We start from the raw sequence: 14723 nt of genomic DNA on the forward strand, positions 1-14723 counted from the left end.
GTAAACTAGTCAGAGCTCTCACAAAGCAGACATTGCTCCTTTTTAAAGGCTCAGTGTTCCTCTTCAGAGACGTCCTGTCACCTCACCCCCTTCATTGGTGGGTTTGTACATAATCATATGAAGAAGAAGAGCTGGTGACTCTTCATCTAACGCTGCACAACCTTGACTCTCCTGCACCGATAAATCCTCTCCTCAAATAAAACCCTGACAATCCAGAAATATCCAGAGCGTGATGCAGGTGGACGGCAGCCTCGGCACTAAGCTCTCACACTGTACACACAAACACACACACACACACACACACACACACACAGTATAGCTCGTCCATGGAGAGCGCCACTTGTGCAGCTGCAGCTATTGGAGCTGAGCATTCAGTGGTTCACTGGTCTGGAATATATTTGCAGCAGGAAGATGGGTGAGAGAGGAAAACCCACACGGACTCCGTTACATCAGAGACACAGAGCACAGAAGACGAGGGGAGGACACCGGACTCATCTACTCCCCCCCCTGCCTCATGGTGCTGAATGCAAGGGAGTCAGGAGGGAGGGATGTGGGGAGGAGAGGCAAACGTAAGGGTTGGCGAGGGGACAGGAGATGGAGGCCTGAAGCGTTCAGCTCATCGTGAGGGACCTCGGCTCGCACAACCCAGGGCGCCCACTGCCCAACAGCCGGCATCTCCATGGCAACGTGTGGCCCCTGCCTCAGTCCTGGGGAGAGTGGAAGTGACGGCAGCGATCTGTGTACATTCTGTCTGGCTCATTATGTGGGGGTTGAAGTGAAACGGCCAGGGGGTGCATTTGTTCTGCGTGGACTACCCCTCAGCTGCCAAGCGTCTGTCTATTTATAGCAATGAGAGGGAAAGAGAGAGCGAGCCTAAATAAAATAAACACAGGGGTCATTTCCCCGCTCACTTCCCTCCCTCTCTCTCTCCCTCCCTCTCTCCCTCCTGCGTGCAGAAGAAGACCATTTTTTGTTGTTTGATTGTGTAGCTCTCGGTAAGTGACATTTCAGGGAGTCAGCGGCAGAGTGAAGGTTACGGCTTCACTGTCCACAGATTCAGTGGCTTTGTTCACTATCTGGGACAAAGGACTGATACAAATACACAAGTACACAAGTACACATAAGATAACTCATATCTTCATGTATTTTGAGGCACTTGGAAAGGCCACTTCACCGCCTGCAGACATTAAACACTGGGAAAACATCCAGTCTCTGACACAAATACTGAATCCACTCCCATTACCAAAATAGTGATTGATTGACAAAATCAGGATCATTGCTCAGATCAACACCACATTTCACTTGTTCATACTCATTCCTGATTTAAAAATATATATCTCTGCATTATTTCTTAAAAAAAACATCCAATGTTAAAGAAAGTGAAAAACGTCTTATATCCGTCCCCTGATCCAGATCTGCACCAAATGTAACGTGTCCTTTTCAACTCAAACCACATCTTTCCTGCAGGTTTCGTGTAAATTCGTCCTTGAGTTTTTTTGTGTGTAATCCTGCTAATAAACAAACTAAAGGATAACCTGCCTCTAGGATCTTTTCCTGCATATCCTCCGCCCTTGTCAGGACAGTAGACTTCACAGGGACTGAAGCTCGCTTGTAATGAGGCAAAGCTTCATTTGTGAGGTCCAGGTCACAGTCAGATGTAAATCGTGGTGAGGTTGAGGAGTTAAAGCCGATTCATGGTCCTGCCTCAAAGCTACGCCGTAGGAATACGCACGTAGCCTACACACAACTGAATGTGAGCATAGAAGTCAATTCAAAGTCCCAAGAAGGATTTCTTCATTCTTCAGTTTCCACATCAGAGCTGTGATAATGGGGATGAATTCTTCCGCCCCTCCTCCACCGACTCCTCGGAGCTGGATGAGGCCCCTGGAAGATGCTCGGGGTTATTTAGCGTTTCAGAGCCCCAGATGTCGTCGGGCCCAGAATTTCAACCAGCTACACGACTCTTGTTTCTCAGCCTTCATTAGTTCTCCCGCTCGTAGAACAACTTGGTAAATATTGAATTTCATTTCCTCCTTTTTAGCCTTGTCCACTGAATATTTAATGACGATTTCTTGCATTTTCCACTAAAAAATTGAATAGCATGTGAGTTTTTTCCAAATTAGGACTCCTCCTCATCATGCATCCTGACAGGTCACTTGCGATAGCGAGGCGTTCTGGACGGACCCATCTCGGCCTCTGACGGCTACACCCGCTGTGTGTCTCCATAATGGAAGTGTAGTGTGCTGTAACATATCTTTGGCTGCAGCGCTCTCAAGTCTCCTACACGTGGTTGATGTGAAGTCTACAGAGAGGAGCTGTGAGGCAGTGAGGCTTTGAGCAATTAGTGAGGTTATTGTGATTCACCAACACACACACACACACACACACACATACAAACCACATGAAGTACATGTCAGGACTTCAAGAGGGAAACAAAGAACAAGGAGTAAACTGACATTTATTTCAAATCATTTTGTCAGAAGAATGTAGAGATAAAGAGATTTTCATGTTAGACATCAGTTCAAATCCTCAAAACACAAACATCATGTCAAAACTTTTTACTCCCTCCAAAGAAATAGTCCCTCAGAGAGCGGATGACTGTGTTCTTTATCATCCAAACCAGGATTTTTCAAATTCTGACAACGTGAAATATTCACTGAAACATGGAAACAAATGCTTTAAAACAAATGTCTGAATAAGACACTAAAGTATATATATAATAAGCAATAATCACATTAAGACGTGTGACCTCAGACACAGTAAACGTCTAAATCAGTTGAAGCTTTTTCAAAAATGGCAGCATCGTGCAGTATCTATTTCAATCAGTCAAACTTTATAGATAAAATAGACTAGAAACAACAGTATTTGGTTTTAATTACAATAAATAGAAGAAATAAAAGTCAATAAAACTTATGATGAAACATGAATGCATAAAATCATTTCTAAATCCAAAGAGACAGATTTTATGTAACTTTTGGATAAATGGGACCAAAAAGAAAGATAAAGTAAAGAAATTAGCCTTTAGTACTTTTCAATTTACTTATGAATGTAAAAACAAATGTCGCTTCATTACTTTGAGACTGAAGAAATCCTCAAGTACAAGGAGCATCTTTGTTTCTATGATTTCAAAATACCTGTATGGATGATTATTCACAGGATATCAGGAATACTCCACAATAATAGTCTCAATAAATATGTGCACCATGTCCGTGTGCTCACATTTGACTGAGTTATGACTCGGAGCAGGAGAACCAACTTTGACGCAAACTGCAGCAATCGGGCGATAAGGGTTTTTAATATCCTTTAATATCCTGCAGCTCCCTGAAGCCACATTAGTGTCAGCAGGTTTAAATGGTTTGTGTGGTTACAGCTGAAACGGCCATTTCTGAGAGGGCGGGAAGTCTGCCACCATTTCCTATTTTAAGTAGCGGTTCGATTATATAGTTGAGGTGAGGTTCTCTTCTATCTCTCTCTTAAATCTCTTTCATAAATTTGTTCAGAAAACACAAACTCAAAAATAGTATAAAAGTACTGGTGCTCATTCTAATTCTTAATCAAGTCCATTTAAAGTCCATTTTATTTATATTTAGATACGTTTACTGCTTTAAATGCAGGATTTGTGTGGTATTATTATCTGTACTTCAGTGAAATATCTTTTTCTCTCTTCCACCACTGCTTTTACTAACATGTTCTTTGGATAATATTAAATCAGAAAGATTTTGAACACATTATTTTAAATTGTGGTATTGCTTTTTAAAGTAAAATGTCTCAGCACTTCTTCCACCACTGCAGTTAACATTACAGTACAAACCACATCAGCTCACATTGGCTCATTGACCATCATCAAACTCGATATTTCTTCTTTCCCACAGTAAGAAACAGCCTCGTCCCGGTTGCAGTTATAGTTCAGAGTGGATCTCATCAGAAACGGCCCCGGGGCGTCTGTGGAGCATCCACATCGAGTGTATGATTCACCTCTTCAGATTACAGATGCACCAACATGTGGCTGCTCTAAATTTAGACGGGCCTCTTCAGAAACACCAGACATTTTTATCAGTGCGACCTCAGAGCCTCGACGTGATCTGCTAATCCTGCTGTGACAAATGACTTGATTGCTCTGCTTCGTCACTCAGGGCTGTTTGGTGGGATTGAGGCAATCATGGCAGCTCCGCTCTCTGACACCAAAACAACCAATGACGGAGGAGACCTCCTCAAGATTTGATAAAACTGCACATGCAAAAAAAAATGTAATCCTCAAATATGAGCTGCTGTTATTTCTTCCATAAATATGTGCGAGTATTAAGGTGAGTAAAAATACATTTTATGGAAAATAAATCCCAAGACGTGGCCATTCAGCATCTTAAGGGTATTTATTATATCCCTGTTTCACGAGCTGAGCGAGGTGGAGCTGTACATACGTTATGTGTCACTCACATAAACAGAGCTTATACATACTGATGAAGACATCGCAGCGACAACGACAACCTTTTGTTTCAAGGGGGAAAAAGCAGGAAGGAAATAGTAATGTGATACTTCCATTGTTAACGTAATAAAACCGTAGCTTTGCAAAGTAATAACTGTCAGAAAACACATCACCGTGGAGACCCGAGGAAGTCGGACTGTTGCTATTTACTCTTTTATACTTTGAACTGGTGAATCAATGAGACACACAACAAAGACTCAACACATCAACAAGCTTTTCACAGAAATAACACAAAAGTTAAAGTCACAATTTTGGATCAATAGCAATAATTTATTGAGAGAAGGAAATCAAACAGATAGAAACCTGTATATAGACATTCAGATGTAAAGTCCTTTAAACTGTGTGACAGGCTCAGATGTGCCACCTACTGGTTGTTTTTATTACAAACTCCTCATCAGACTCCAATCAACAGGTGACTTTTGTGTATTAAAGCAATGCTGGATATTACCCATGATTCCCAGCCCCAGAAGTGCCGCCGCTGAAACAAATCAACGAAACTCTCATTAGAATTCTTCATATTTTTAAAGTTTCCTGCTGAATATTGGAGATAAACTCTGTTTTTTTAACGACTTCCAAGTCTTTTTAACTGATACACAGTTCAGCGAAATTAAAGCTGCGACGATCGGTCAGCTCCACACGTCTCACAGGAGAAGTTACACAGAGCAGAAACAGATGTTCAAGGTGACGAGTGAAAGAGGAAACATTCTCCACATTCACAGTCACTGAAACATTCAACTCACCCAGAAGCTGATGTTTTAAAGCTTTAAATTTCACGACTCAGTGCATATTTCTGTAAATTTAAAGCCTCCTTGAACTTATTTCAAGGGTTTAAGCTCATGTGGTGTAGATTTAACCACAAGTAGCCCAGAACAACCAGAGGAGACCACAACAATGTACATGTCAAAAGCTTGAAGTCCAACACAAACAAAGAACAAACAAGTTGAGCCTGTGCCCTGAAGTTGTGGCATCCGGGATAATTGGGTCTCTGCGGCATCTTCGCCACAGACGCTGTCCATTCTTGTCTGGTCCGTCCAGCTGTAGCGTGTGTTTTGTGTGAACAGTCTGCTCTGCCTGGCGTCCCTGAGCCTCAGTTTTTTTTGTTCTGCTGGTTTCGCTGCTGCTCCTGATAGTCCCTCGAGTCCTCCCAGGGACGAGGACCACGGATGTTCCTCCACTCGTCCAAATTCTTCTCCTTTATCCTCTGCGGAGGGGAAACAGCAGGAGAGCAGGTTTTAACTTCAGGATGCCAAAAAAACTACAAAGATTAAACAGTGTCTGAAAACACTACAGGATTTTTCACGAGTGCAAATAACAAAAGACGTTACGTCAGAGTCAACTCAGGATTCCTCTACATTCACTTGATGTGGTTTGAAACGGCCCGATGTAGAAAATTCTGACCATCTGGTTTGTTGAGAGAGGCAAGAATTAAACTGCCAGTGTTTCTTCACATCTGATTATTGGACGGTTGAATTTCACTCCGCCTTTTACAGAATGTAATCAAACTTCAGATTCTGCACATGACAAATACAAGCAGCTGATATTATTTAAGATTAAGATTAAGATTCCTGTTTGTGGTCCCACACACAGAATGCAACATGCAAACATGGGGAAATTTGACCTCTGTATTTCACCCATCCGTGTGAACGGAGCACACACGGAACACAATCCACACAGTGACCACACACGGAACAGTGGGCAGCCATGAAGGCGCCCAGGGAGCAATTGGGGGGTTCGGTGCCTTGCTCAAAGGCACCTCGGCAGTTCCCAGGAGGTGAACTAGCACCTCTGCAACTTGAACCGGCTAACCTCCGGTTCCCAAGCCAAGTCGCTATGGACTGCTCTACCGCCTCCCTATGTGACAAATGCTTCGTACTTTGATCATGTGATAAATCCTGAGGAGGATCAAGGGATGTGGCTAAAATTCTCAGTAATAGTCTGTAGATAAAAATAGGTTTAGACTCCGGGTCTAGAAAGAGAAGCCAATGGGAAAGTGCCTGAAACCTGTGTTATCTCCAATGACCAGCAGAGGGTGACTCCAGTGTTCGCTAAGATAAATATACCTCCACATATGTTAACTTCTAGTTTAAAAACCGATACCTCTTTTACATCTTAATTAGCGGGTAAATCCGTTCTGTCTCAACCTGACTCCCTTTACCTTGTACTCCTCCTCCAGCATCACCGGCTGCTTCTGCACGTTGACTTTAGCCTCCAGTGAAGGATCCAACTGCAAGAGAACAGAGAAGAAAGTTTTAAAAGCATGTGGAGACTCACAACAAAAAGAAAATTAAAACAAAGACGATGAACTCAAGTGGGGAGAAGCCCTTCGGGGAGACTACACACTTTGATATATAAACAACGATATCTGCACGGGGGGTGAATATGTTTTCTTTCATACATTTGTCAGAAAGTGAAGCCAATGTTTTAGTGCCTAGAACCTGGATTCTCTTTTATGACCAGCAGGTTTTAAAATAAGTCACCCACATAAAAGTCTTCTCACTTGATTTATAACGTTACAAAACATTTTCATAAGAGTTTTGGTCTAAATCTCTAGTTTCAAGTCTGAAGTCAAAACTTCATGATGTTCATTTTGTATATTTTGCTCCCATTAATCGTGAAGGCTTCTTCAAACCGACAGGAAGGATCCACTTTTTTGTTTTCACTCCAGTAATTATTTTTAGAAACTGTATAAACATCACCAGATTCGGTAAAAAGGAAATGTGTCAGTGTCTTTGGGAGAGAGAGTCGAGTCCAGTGCAGAAATCTGGAATTTTGCCTGAGAATAGCATAGAAATGAATCTCATTCTGAACCATTACTTTTAATGATTTGTAATATTTCACAGCAATAATGCTGCAGTTCCCAACTCCATGACTGATTTTTAATTAGACCTTCATTACTCCTGCAAATAAATAATATATATGGAGTATTTTTCTTCCTTCAGACCAGGGAGTTAATGCCCAATTAAGTAGCATGACACCTACTATGGAGGTGTTAACGCTACAATGGCAGGAGCTTGAACCCAAAAACAGGGTGGGAGTGTTCCGAGGTGAAAAACATTCACACAGAACCTGGAAAGGGAAGAGAGAAAAGCCTTGAAGGACGAATTTGCCTGCAAGCTAAATTAAATCATTGAAGAGAAAATGCTAATTGGATCACACAGTGACTTACTCTCAGACAGTGGCTTTAATGATTTAAATATCAGGGAACTGGCTGATAACAGGCCAAAGTAAGAACCGGAAGAGTGGATTTAATCATGCATATTTACAACTGTTCAGATATTCAAATTGCACGTACACACACACGGCAGAGTTAAATCTCTACTCGACAGGGTCTGACAGAGAGGGACTCATGCTGCCGCGGGCCCGTCAGGACAGAGTGAGCAGTGTGGGGGCAGCTACAGAAACATGGTGCTGGGGGCACGACGCCCTCCACCCACCTCCTCCTCCTCCTCCTCCACAGAGCAGTGCTGCTGCACATGGACAGTAATAAGAAAAGATGACGCTGCCATCTGGCTCCCACCCAGACGACATGCATCTGCATCCGTCACAGTAAAGTAGCACAAAACAGCCACTTGCCCTCGCAGCTAGCTCATCAGATCGTAATGGCTTCTAATAAAGGGTCGGTCCTCTGTCATTTTAATGAATTGGGTCTGTCACTCAATGAATTATTCGAGCTTGTTCTCACTTCTGGCTCTTGTACTGACTCACCCTGAGCGGGTTAGAGCAGCCTCTCAGTGGTGTGTGTCTGTAGGGTATTTCTGAAACTGACAACCATCTAGTGACTCACTTTAAGTTAATTAAACAGATAATTATAAATAAACACAAATCTACAGCACAGAACTGTCAGACTACAGCTGCCCATCATTACATGGGAACTGTTTTCACACTTCACTCACAGGTACAATTACAATTCTAACCACAAGGTGGAGTATTTACACACCGAATACACAGTTCTCTGCAGAGACTTTTGCCATGCAGTCCTGTTTTCTGTGAGGGAGTGAGTGTGTGAACTTTATTTACTGTCTCATTGTTTGGACGTGAACCCTTCTGATATGTAACATTCAATTAATTTACTACAAACCCTTCTCTTGATCTTCTGGGAATCATATCGGAGTTGTGTAAACTCTCGCAGGCCAAAGGAGCCTCCAACTACCAGCAACTGAAATAACACAGAAATAATTTGATTACTTATGTGAGGAGTGTGCAGGACTTTCACAAGTTATGTACAAGTTGAGCTACATATGTAAATACGTTATATGTTCTAGGGTTTCAGCTTAAATTTACAGCTTTGTCTGCAAAGTACAAGAAAATAATGTTAATGATGACATCAAAATACCAAGTTTATTATCACGTATGATAAAGTAACGAATCAAATCCTCAAATCTGAAAAGTTATTAGCAGGAAACATTAGTAAGTTGGTTAATATATTTATTTACAAATATAAAAAAAGTCTGGGTTGTCAAATCATTTGTCGATTGATTATTCAATGCATCTTTTGGCTGCAAGTACATGATATATAAATAATATACTGATTTGAAGCTTTGAAACCTTCAGACATGCTCAAGTTTCAACAAGTGAATAAAGTTAAAATGACTAAAAACCACGAGAAGTAAAACTTTGAAAACCTGGAAGAACCAAATACTGATGTGCAACAAGGGAACATTTAAAATAACGAGCAACTGACTTCTACTCCTCTTTTTATTTTTAACACATTTATATCTATTCACATTGAGACCATGTCTACAACTATATAAAACCACTGTACATGATACATGCTAGGTTTGACAGTTAGCATGAAGCTGCATGTTAGCTAGCAGGCTACGTTAGCATCAAGGTTAAAAACACGATGTTGAACAGATACTCACGAGCATCGGGACTCCATATCGGACCGTCTTGCTTTTCTGCAGCAGCTTCAGGTTGATCATGATTCCTCCTCACGGCTACAGCTCCATGTTTCTGACGGAAACTCAGAGCAGGTCACAGCTGGGACGAGCTTCCTCTACGCGTCCGGCGGCGACAAGTGTCCGGCGCGATACGAGGTCGCGATTAGAGGTTCCGCACGCGATCGAAAATAAAATAAAATGTTTTTTTTTAAAGTGTGACGTGTTGGGAAAAATCTAATGAGAGAAAAGATGGAGGTGCTTTGTGTTCCAAATTCTCTCGGTGCTTGTAATTGCTGCCTCTGTTACGTTGTTAGTGTCTTTGTCAGCGGAAGTGTTGTGCAGCAGGAACATGTTCGAGGCCTCTCCTCGTTCCTCAAACTTTTTATCACTCAGCTTTATTGTGTGGGCACGTTTCCTTTATTTGAACCCGCTGCTCGACACACCAACACGGATGCTGTGTTCCTTCCATAGACAGTGGACTAAAGATTCCTACCATGTGTGCAGCCTCTCCTCCCTCCTTCTGCTCCCTCAGGTGCGATCAGGTGTTTCCTCTGCAACATGTGCGCATGTGCATCTCATCTCAGCCGGATACTGTGTAGAATCTAATATAGGGTTTATTTTCTTTTTTTTTTTTTTTTATTAAATTTATTTCAAACATGTCAATAAAAAATACTTTTAATGATTCAATCTACATATTTGATAAGGAGTGAGAAGAAATACAAACTTGTAAAATCAAAATAGATTGTCTATAGTGTTTTTTTCTACATTTTAAAGAGGCTGGGTTGAGTAGAATGAAAACTGATTTGTAAAATGTTCTTATCAAGTGTCCCTAAAGGACCATTTAGTATTGAGTGTTTATAGAATGGGATTGTGAACCAATATTCTGTGGATATATAGATATTCTCACACATCCAGCTATGTAGAGACCTGGAGATAAAAAGGCTGAAACACTCGATGACACCAAGGTACACAACTGATGATTCCTCCTTAACATCCACTGGTGGTTGTGAATATCTTCTGGTCTTTGGAGATTTAAGATCCAGCCTGTGCAGGAGAGATATTCACCATCTTGTCCCATGTTCTCAAATAAAAAAGTATAATATTGGCAAATGTGTTTTGTACATCCACCATCATTTGTATTCACACTGGTAGGTGTATTTATCCTCTTGTAGCCGGCTTTAAGATGCATCACCACCATCCACTATGTTTTTGTATTGTGCACTGCATTCATATAATCAGCCCAGCTTCTGTCAAATAATGGAATAGACTCAGTTTTAACTCAGTGGAAGCCTCTCGTCTTATATGTTCCCTGTTCTTCTGCATGTTTGTCAGATAAATGTCTGAAATTGGAAATGAAACTGACATGATGTTCATTGTAGAGGATTTCCTTAACTAAGCAACTATCCAAGTTTTATAATAAATCCGAATTAAATTTTGTTTATCCATGGGATCCTTCTGAGAACCAAACACACAGATTTAAGATTCTTGATCATCACTTCCACATGTGAGTCAAACAGAGAAGCAGCCTCTCTTTCAGTTTGGCAAATAAACCTTGAATGACAACTAGCTGCAGTCGATTTGGAGGTTGACCACAGAGCACCTGGTGTGCAACACGAGGACCGATAGTCTGGACCATGGTGTGCACAGACTGAACAGACTATAACGTGAGCAGGAAACCTTGATCATGACTTTACAGTCTATTCCAGTCCAGCTCCACTTGACCTGCTCTGACCAACTGGACTGATGAAAATGTCACTTTGCACTTAAAGTTGACTTTTTATTGTCATCAGGTCATTTTCCACCCGTTCGTAACCCTTTATGTTGGTCATCAGCATATGTGTTAAAACTCAATTGACCAAACCATCATGGCGTCGTCTCCAAAGCAAAAAAACAGGGAGGAAAGTAATTGGGTTTGAACCATTATTTATTCTTATTTTTAAAGTCACATTAGGCAGAGTGTGAGAATCGAGAAAAACAGAGATAGAGGGGGGCAAGAAAGAGTTGGAGGGGTGGAAGTGGCAGGTCAACTACTCACACTCAGTACAGATACATGGAACAGCTTGATACACTGAAACCATATATTTGTAATAAATAAAAAATGCCTGTAATGAATGACTTATCTAGGGTTTCTTTTCCCGTTTTGTGATGGCCATTAAGGTGTTTACATGCAAGTCCAAACTCTGTCTCGTACGATCAGAAATGTGGTTCTTTGGCCACATGTAACTCCACTGACTTCACGTTGTTCTTAATTGGAATTCTGCGAAAAACCTTTGTGGTCCTTTTCAGTAGCCCTCTCCACTGGCTTTCCACTTTGACAGGTCGACTCTTGTCATTGACTGTCTCCTCAGCTGGAGTGTAATGTCGGTAACTGGTGATGGCCGACACTGCTGATGCTGATTTATCAGCACACGTGTGTTTGTTTCTGAAGGCTGAAGCCTTCTCCTCAGGCTGATGCCTTCTCCTCAGGCCCTTCCTCCTCAGGCTCTTCCTCCTCAGACTCTTCCTCCTCAGACTCTTCCTCCTCAGACTCTGCCTCCTCAGACTCTTCCTCCTCAGACTCTTCCTCCTCAGACTCCTCCTCCTCAGGCATTTCCTCCTCAGACTCCTCCTCCTCAGGCTCTACCTGAGCCATATCAAATTTGAAAGACTGACTGTCGTCCTCTTCCATTACCAAATTGCCCATTTTGGACAGAGAAGTAAATAAACTGAATAAAACACAACAACACATTAGAGGATCACTTAATCAGTTAACACTTTTTTTCGCTTCATTCAATATCTGTACTGAAACCAAAACTCAGTTACTCACTATGGTTTTGCCTTTTTAAATATATGGGACATGGTGAGGAAGGGGTGTGACAGTGCTGCCTCTGGGGTGACCCTTCTGTCTGGGTCAATCTCCAGGAGGCCTTTGATGAGGCTGAAAAAAGCTCTCCTGTCCCTGAGCTCCATGGAACCCTCCGACAATGGGTAGAGCTGGATTTAAAACACAGTAGATGAGAGATTAGTTGAAGTGCTTTCTGTCCCTCAACAGAGACGCTTAGAATTGTTCATCTATTTTGAACATTGGATAACAACTCTGACTGATACCATCCACCTGGGATTGTCAGGTAATTATTTTTGTTTTGTATGTTTTTCGTCATTATATCTTTTCATACGTCTGGTGTGTCTTTCATGTATGTTTGCCTTTGTAATATTTTTTGAAGTGAGGCAAAATCTATGTTGAACTTTGGAAAATTTTAAGCAATGCTTCTTAATAAAAATATTTGAGACATAATTATATATTCAGTAATGAAATGGGTAACTTACTGTAATTAGGTCCTCGAAGGTTTTAAATAAGACTTTCTCTGTTTTGTTCCTCTTGTCATAGACTTCCTTGGAGATCTAAAGGAACAAAACATGTTGGTCAGATACTCATTAATATATCATTATATATGTAATGATATCTAATGATATATCATTAATTAGTTACACATTAGACAAAATACCTTTAACCACCATCCTGGTTTAGACCAGTACTGGTCTTTCTTGAAGAATATGTTGGTATATATCCCAGCCTTGAGGAGGTGGTCAGCTGGCAGGCCCAACAAGCCAACGACTGCTTTGACCTGGAGAGAGAACATAAAGAATCACATCCTACATCAAGTCCCCTGTCGTGTTTGGACAAGTGTCTGAATGCAACAATCTTTGTATTGAAATCAACATATATTTGGTTTCTTACTGTCTGGTACTCGCAGCTGGGGAATGGGTGAGCATTCAAATACAAAAAGAGAAGCACACAGGCAAGACCCCACATGTCTATGGCCTCAGAGAAGGGGAGGCCCAGGCTGACTTCAGGTGCACTGTGTGTACAAACAAGAATCACAAGAGCTGTTTAGTACATTTTTAAATTCTGCATGTGTAGTGAATATTAGGACATTGCCATTGACAACAATAACACACATGTTAAACAATGAGCTTTGCACATTGAACTTACCGGTAACCCAGAGGCTGACAAAATTGTCCGAGTTTGCTCGGGATGTTGGACGACAGGCCAAAGTCAATTAGTTTGACTCTTACGGGAGTAGCATGAGGGTCGACCACCATTATGTTGTCTGGTTTAAGGTGTGAGTGAACCACTCCAATGCTTTTCAGCGCTTTTAAAGTTGTGAGCAACTGCAGAGACAAAGGAAACCATGTAAAATGTTATAGATACTGAGCCAAGAGCAGGCTTCAACAGATCAAGAATAAATACAATTATGCTACTTCAGCAAGTACGTCTTTTCTTGATGATTGATTGATTAAAAAGCCACATCATTGTTACCTGGTACGCTATCGGCCGGATTTCATGGAGTGTCATTCCCCTCCCCAGCATTTTGGTCATGCTGTGAAGGTCCATATCCAGCTTTTCAAATACCAGACATGTTTGATCTTTGTATTGGAACTTCTCAATGAAGTGAACCAGGTTGCTTTTCACTGGATCAAGAACCTCCAGCACTTTAAGCATCGCAAACTGTGGAGGAAACAGGAAAAATTCTATTGGTGTCAGTGACAGCGTGGTATCAGCATTTCTTTTGATAAACAAGTCATCAGCAAGAAAATGTGTAATGTATTCTTCCATACGATTGAATCTACTCTACCTCTTTCTTAGCATTCTTTTCATCTTTTATTATCTTGATGGCCACTTCCTCTGATGTGCCCAAATTCACAGCCCTGACAACACTGGAAAAGCCTCCTTCTCCAATCCTCTGCTTGATGAGGTAGCAAGCGGTGCTGCTGCACAAAATGATGCTCTTTGGCTTCTTTGGCTTCTTAGATTTATCGATTTCAGTCATTTTATCTGTGACAAAGAAGGAGAACATGTGAAGGTTACAATGTGGAGTCAGCAGAGGCAGGGGTGAAATAAAATCAAGTTCCTGCTGGTACTATTGCCCCAACCTTGTTTCCCTAAATGTAACCAACACATTATCTGTTTCTTCATCTCTCTTTTTCTCTTAAACATCTGAATAACTGTTCTTTGGATTCACAATATCAGAATTCTATCAAAGTTACACAATACAAAGATACGTTTTTCAAACTCTTTACCTGCAACAATGTTCAACTGTCAAATAAATATTTTCCATGAAGTCATAATATAAAGCAGAATTAGCCTTGGAGCCTCCTAAGGACTGTAGTTATGTAAACATGCTTAGTTACTCCCCATCACTGTCTTGAGTTTTACTTACCAGTTTTATCAAAGCTTTTAAAATGTGGTTTCTGCTGTTTTCCTTCTTCTTTGCCTTCTTTCACTTCTGTAGGGGTAGTGTGGGTGTTCGAACAACAGGTACAGTAGGTACGAACAGAATGGATACAAGAGTATCTGCAGGGACTTAATATATCTAATT

The 14723-nt window shown here is 41.3% G+C and overlaps 2 protein-coding genes across 3 annotated transcripts; both read right to left on the minus strand.

Moving 5' to 3' along the window:
- Window positions 1–4732: 4732 nt before the first annotated feature.
- On the minus strand, window positions 4733–9946 carry cox16 (cytochrome c oxidase assembly factor COX16). Of its 2 annotated transcripts, XM_069535472.1 has the most exons (5): window positions 9857–9875; window positions 9346–9479; window positions 8562–8639; window positions 6639–6707; window positions 4733–5684 (listed from the first exon to the last, which is right to left on the minus strand). In XM_069535472.1, the coding sequence occupies exons 2-5, from the start codon at window positions 9403–9405 to the stop codon at window positions 5571–5573; spliced, it is 321 nt and encodes a 106-aa protein (XP_069391573.1). In that variant the 5' UTR covers window positions 9406–9479; window positions 9857–9875; the 3' UTR covers window positions 4733–5570. The 2 variants fall into 2 exon arrangements, with proteins under 2 accessions (XP_069391573.1, XP_069391572.1); XM_069535471.1 differs by having other exon boundaries at window positions 9346–9946.
- A 1323-nt stretch (window positions 9947–11269) lies between these two features.
- Window positions 11270–14708, minus strand: LOC109636286 (homeodomain-interacting protein kinase 2). The gene is made up of 9 exons (XM_069535465.1): window positions 14565–14708; window positions 13980–14179; window positions 13664–13852; window positions 13337–13515; window positions 13082–13202; window positions 12849–12968; window positions 12670–12744; window positions 12170–12336; window positions 11270–12068 (listed from the first exon to the last, which is right to left on the minus strand). The coding sequence occupies exons 2-9, from the start codon at window positions 14172–14174 to the stop codon at window positions 11807–11809; spliced, it is 1308 nt and encodes a 435-aa protein (XP_069391566.1). The 5' UTR covers window positions 14175–14179; window positions 14565–14708; the 3' UTR covers window positions 11270–11806.
- Between the last annotated feature and the right edge of the window lie 15 nt (window positions 14709–14723).

This window comes from Paralichthys olivaceus, chromosome 12 (genome assembly GCF_024713975.1).
Source record: "Paralichthys olivaceus isolate ysfri-2021 chromosome 12, ASM2471397v2, whole genome shotgun sequence".
In the NCBI taxonomy this organism is placed as follows: Eukaryota; Metazoa; Chordata; class Actinopteri; order Pleuronectiformes; family Paralichthyidae; genus Paralichthys; species Paralichthys olivaceus.

Coding starts and splice junctions, on each gene's coding strand:
- cox16 (XM_069535471.1), bottom strand. CDS start 9,405: ATGATCAACCTGAAGCTGCTGCAGAAAAGCAAGACGGTCCGATATGGA. Junction 6,708..8,561: donor CCCAGAAGATCAAGAGAAGG/GTTTGTAGTAAA, acceptor GTTCTCTTGCAG/TTGGATCCTTCACTGGAGGC. Junction 5,685..6,638: donor TGCTGGAGGAGGAGTACAAG/GTAAAGGGAGTC, acceptor TCCCCTCCGCAG/AGGATAAAGGAGAAGAATTT.
- LOC109636286 (XM_069535465.1), bottom strand. CDS start 14,174: ATGACTGAAATCGATAAATCTAAGAAGCCAAAGAAGCCAAAGAGCATC. Junction 13,853..13,979: donor AAAAGAATGCTAAGAAAGAG/GTAGAGTAGATT, acceptor TTTCCTCCACAG/TTTGCGATGCTTAAAGTGCT. Junction 13,203..13,336: donor TGTCAGCCTCTGGGTTACCG/GTAAGTTCAATG, acceptor TTGTACACACAG/TGCACCTGAAGTCAGCCTGG.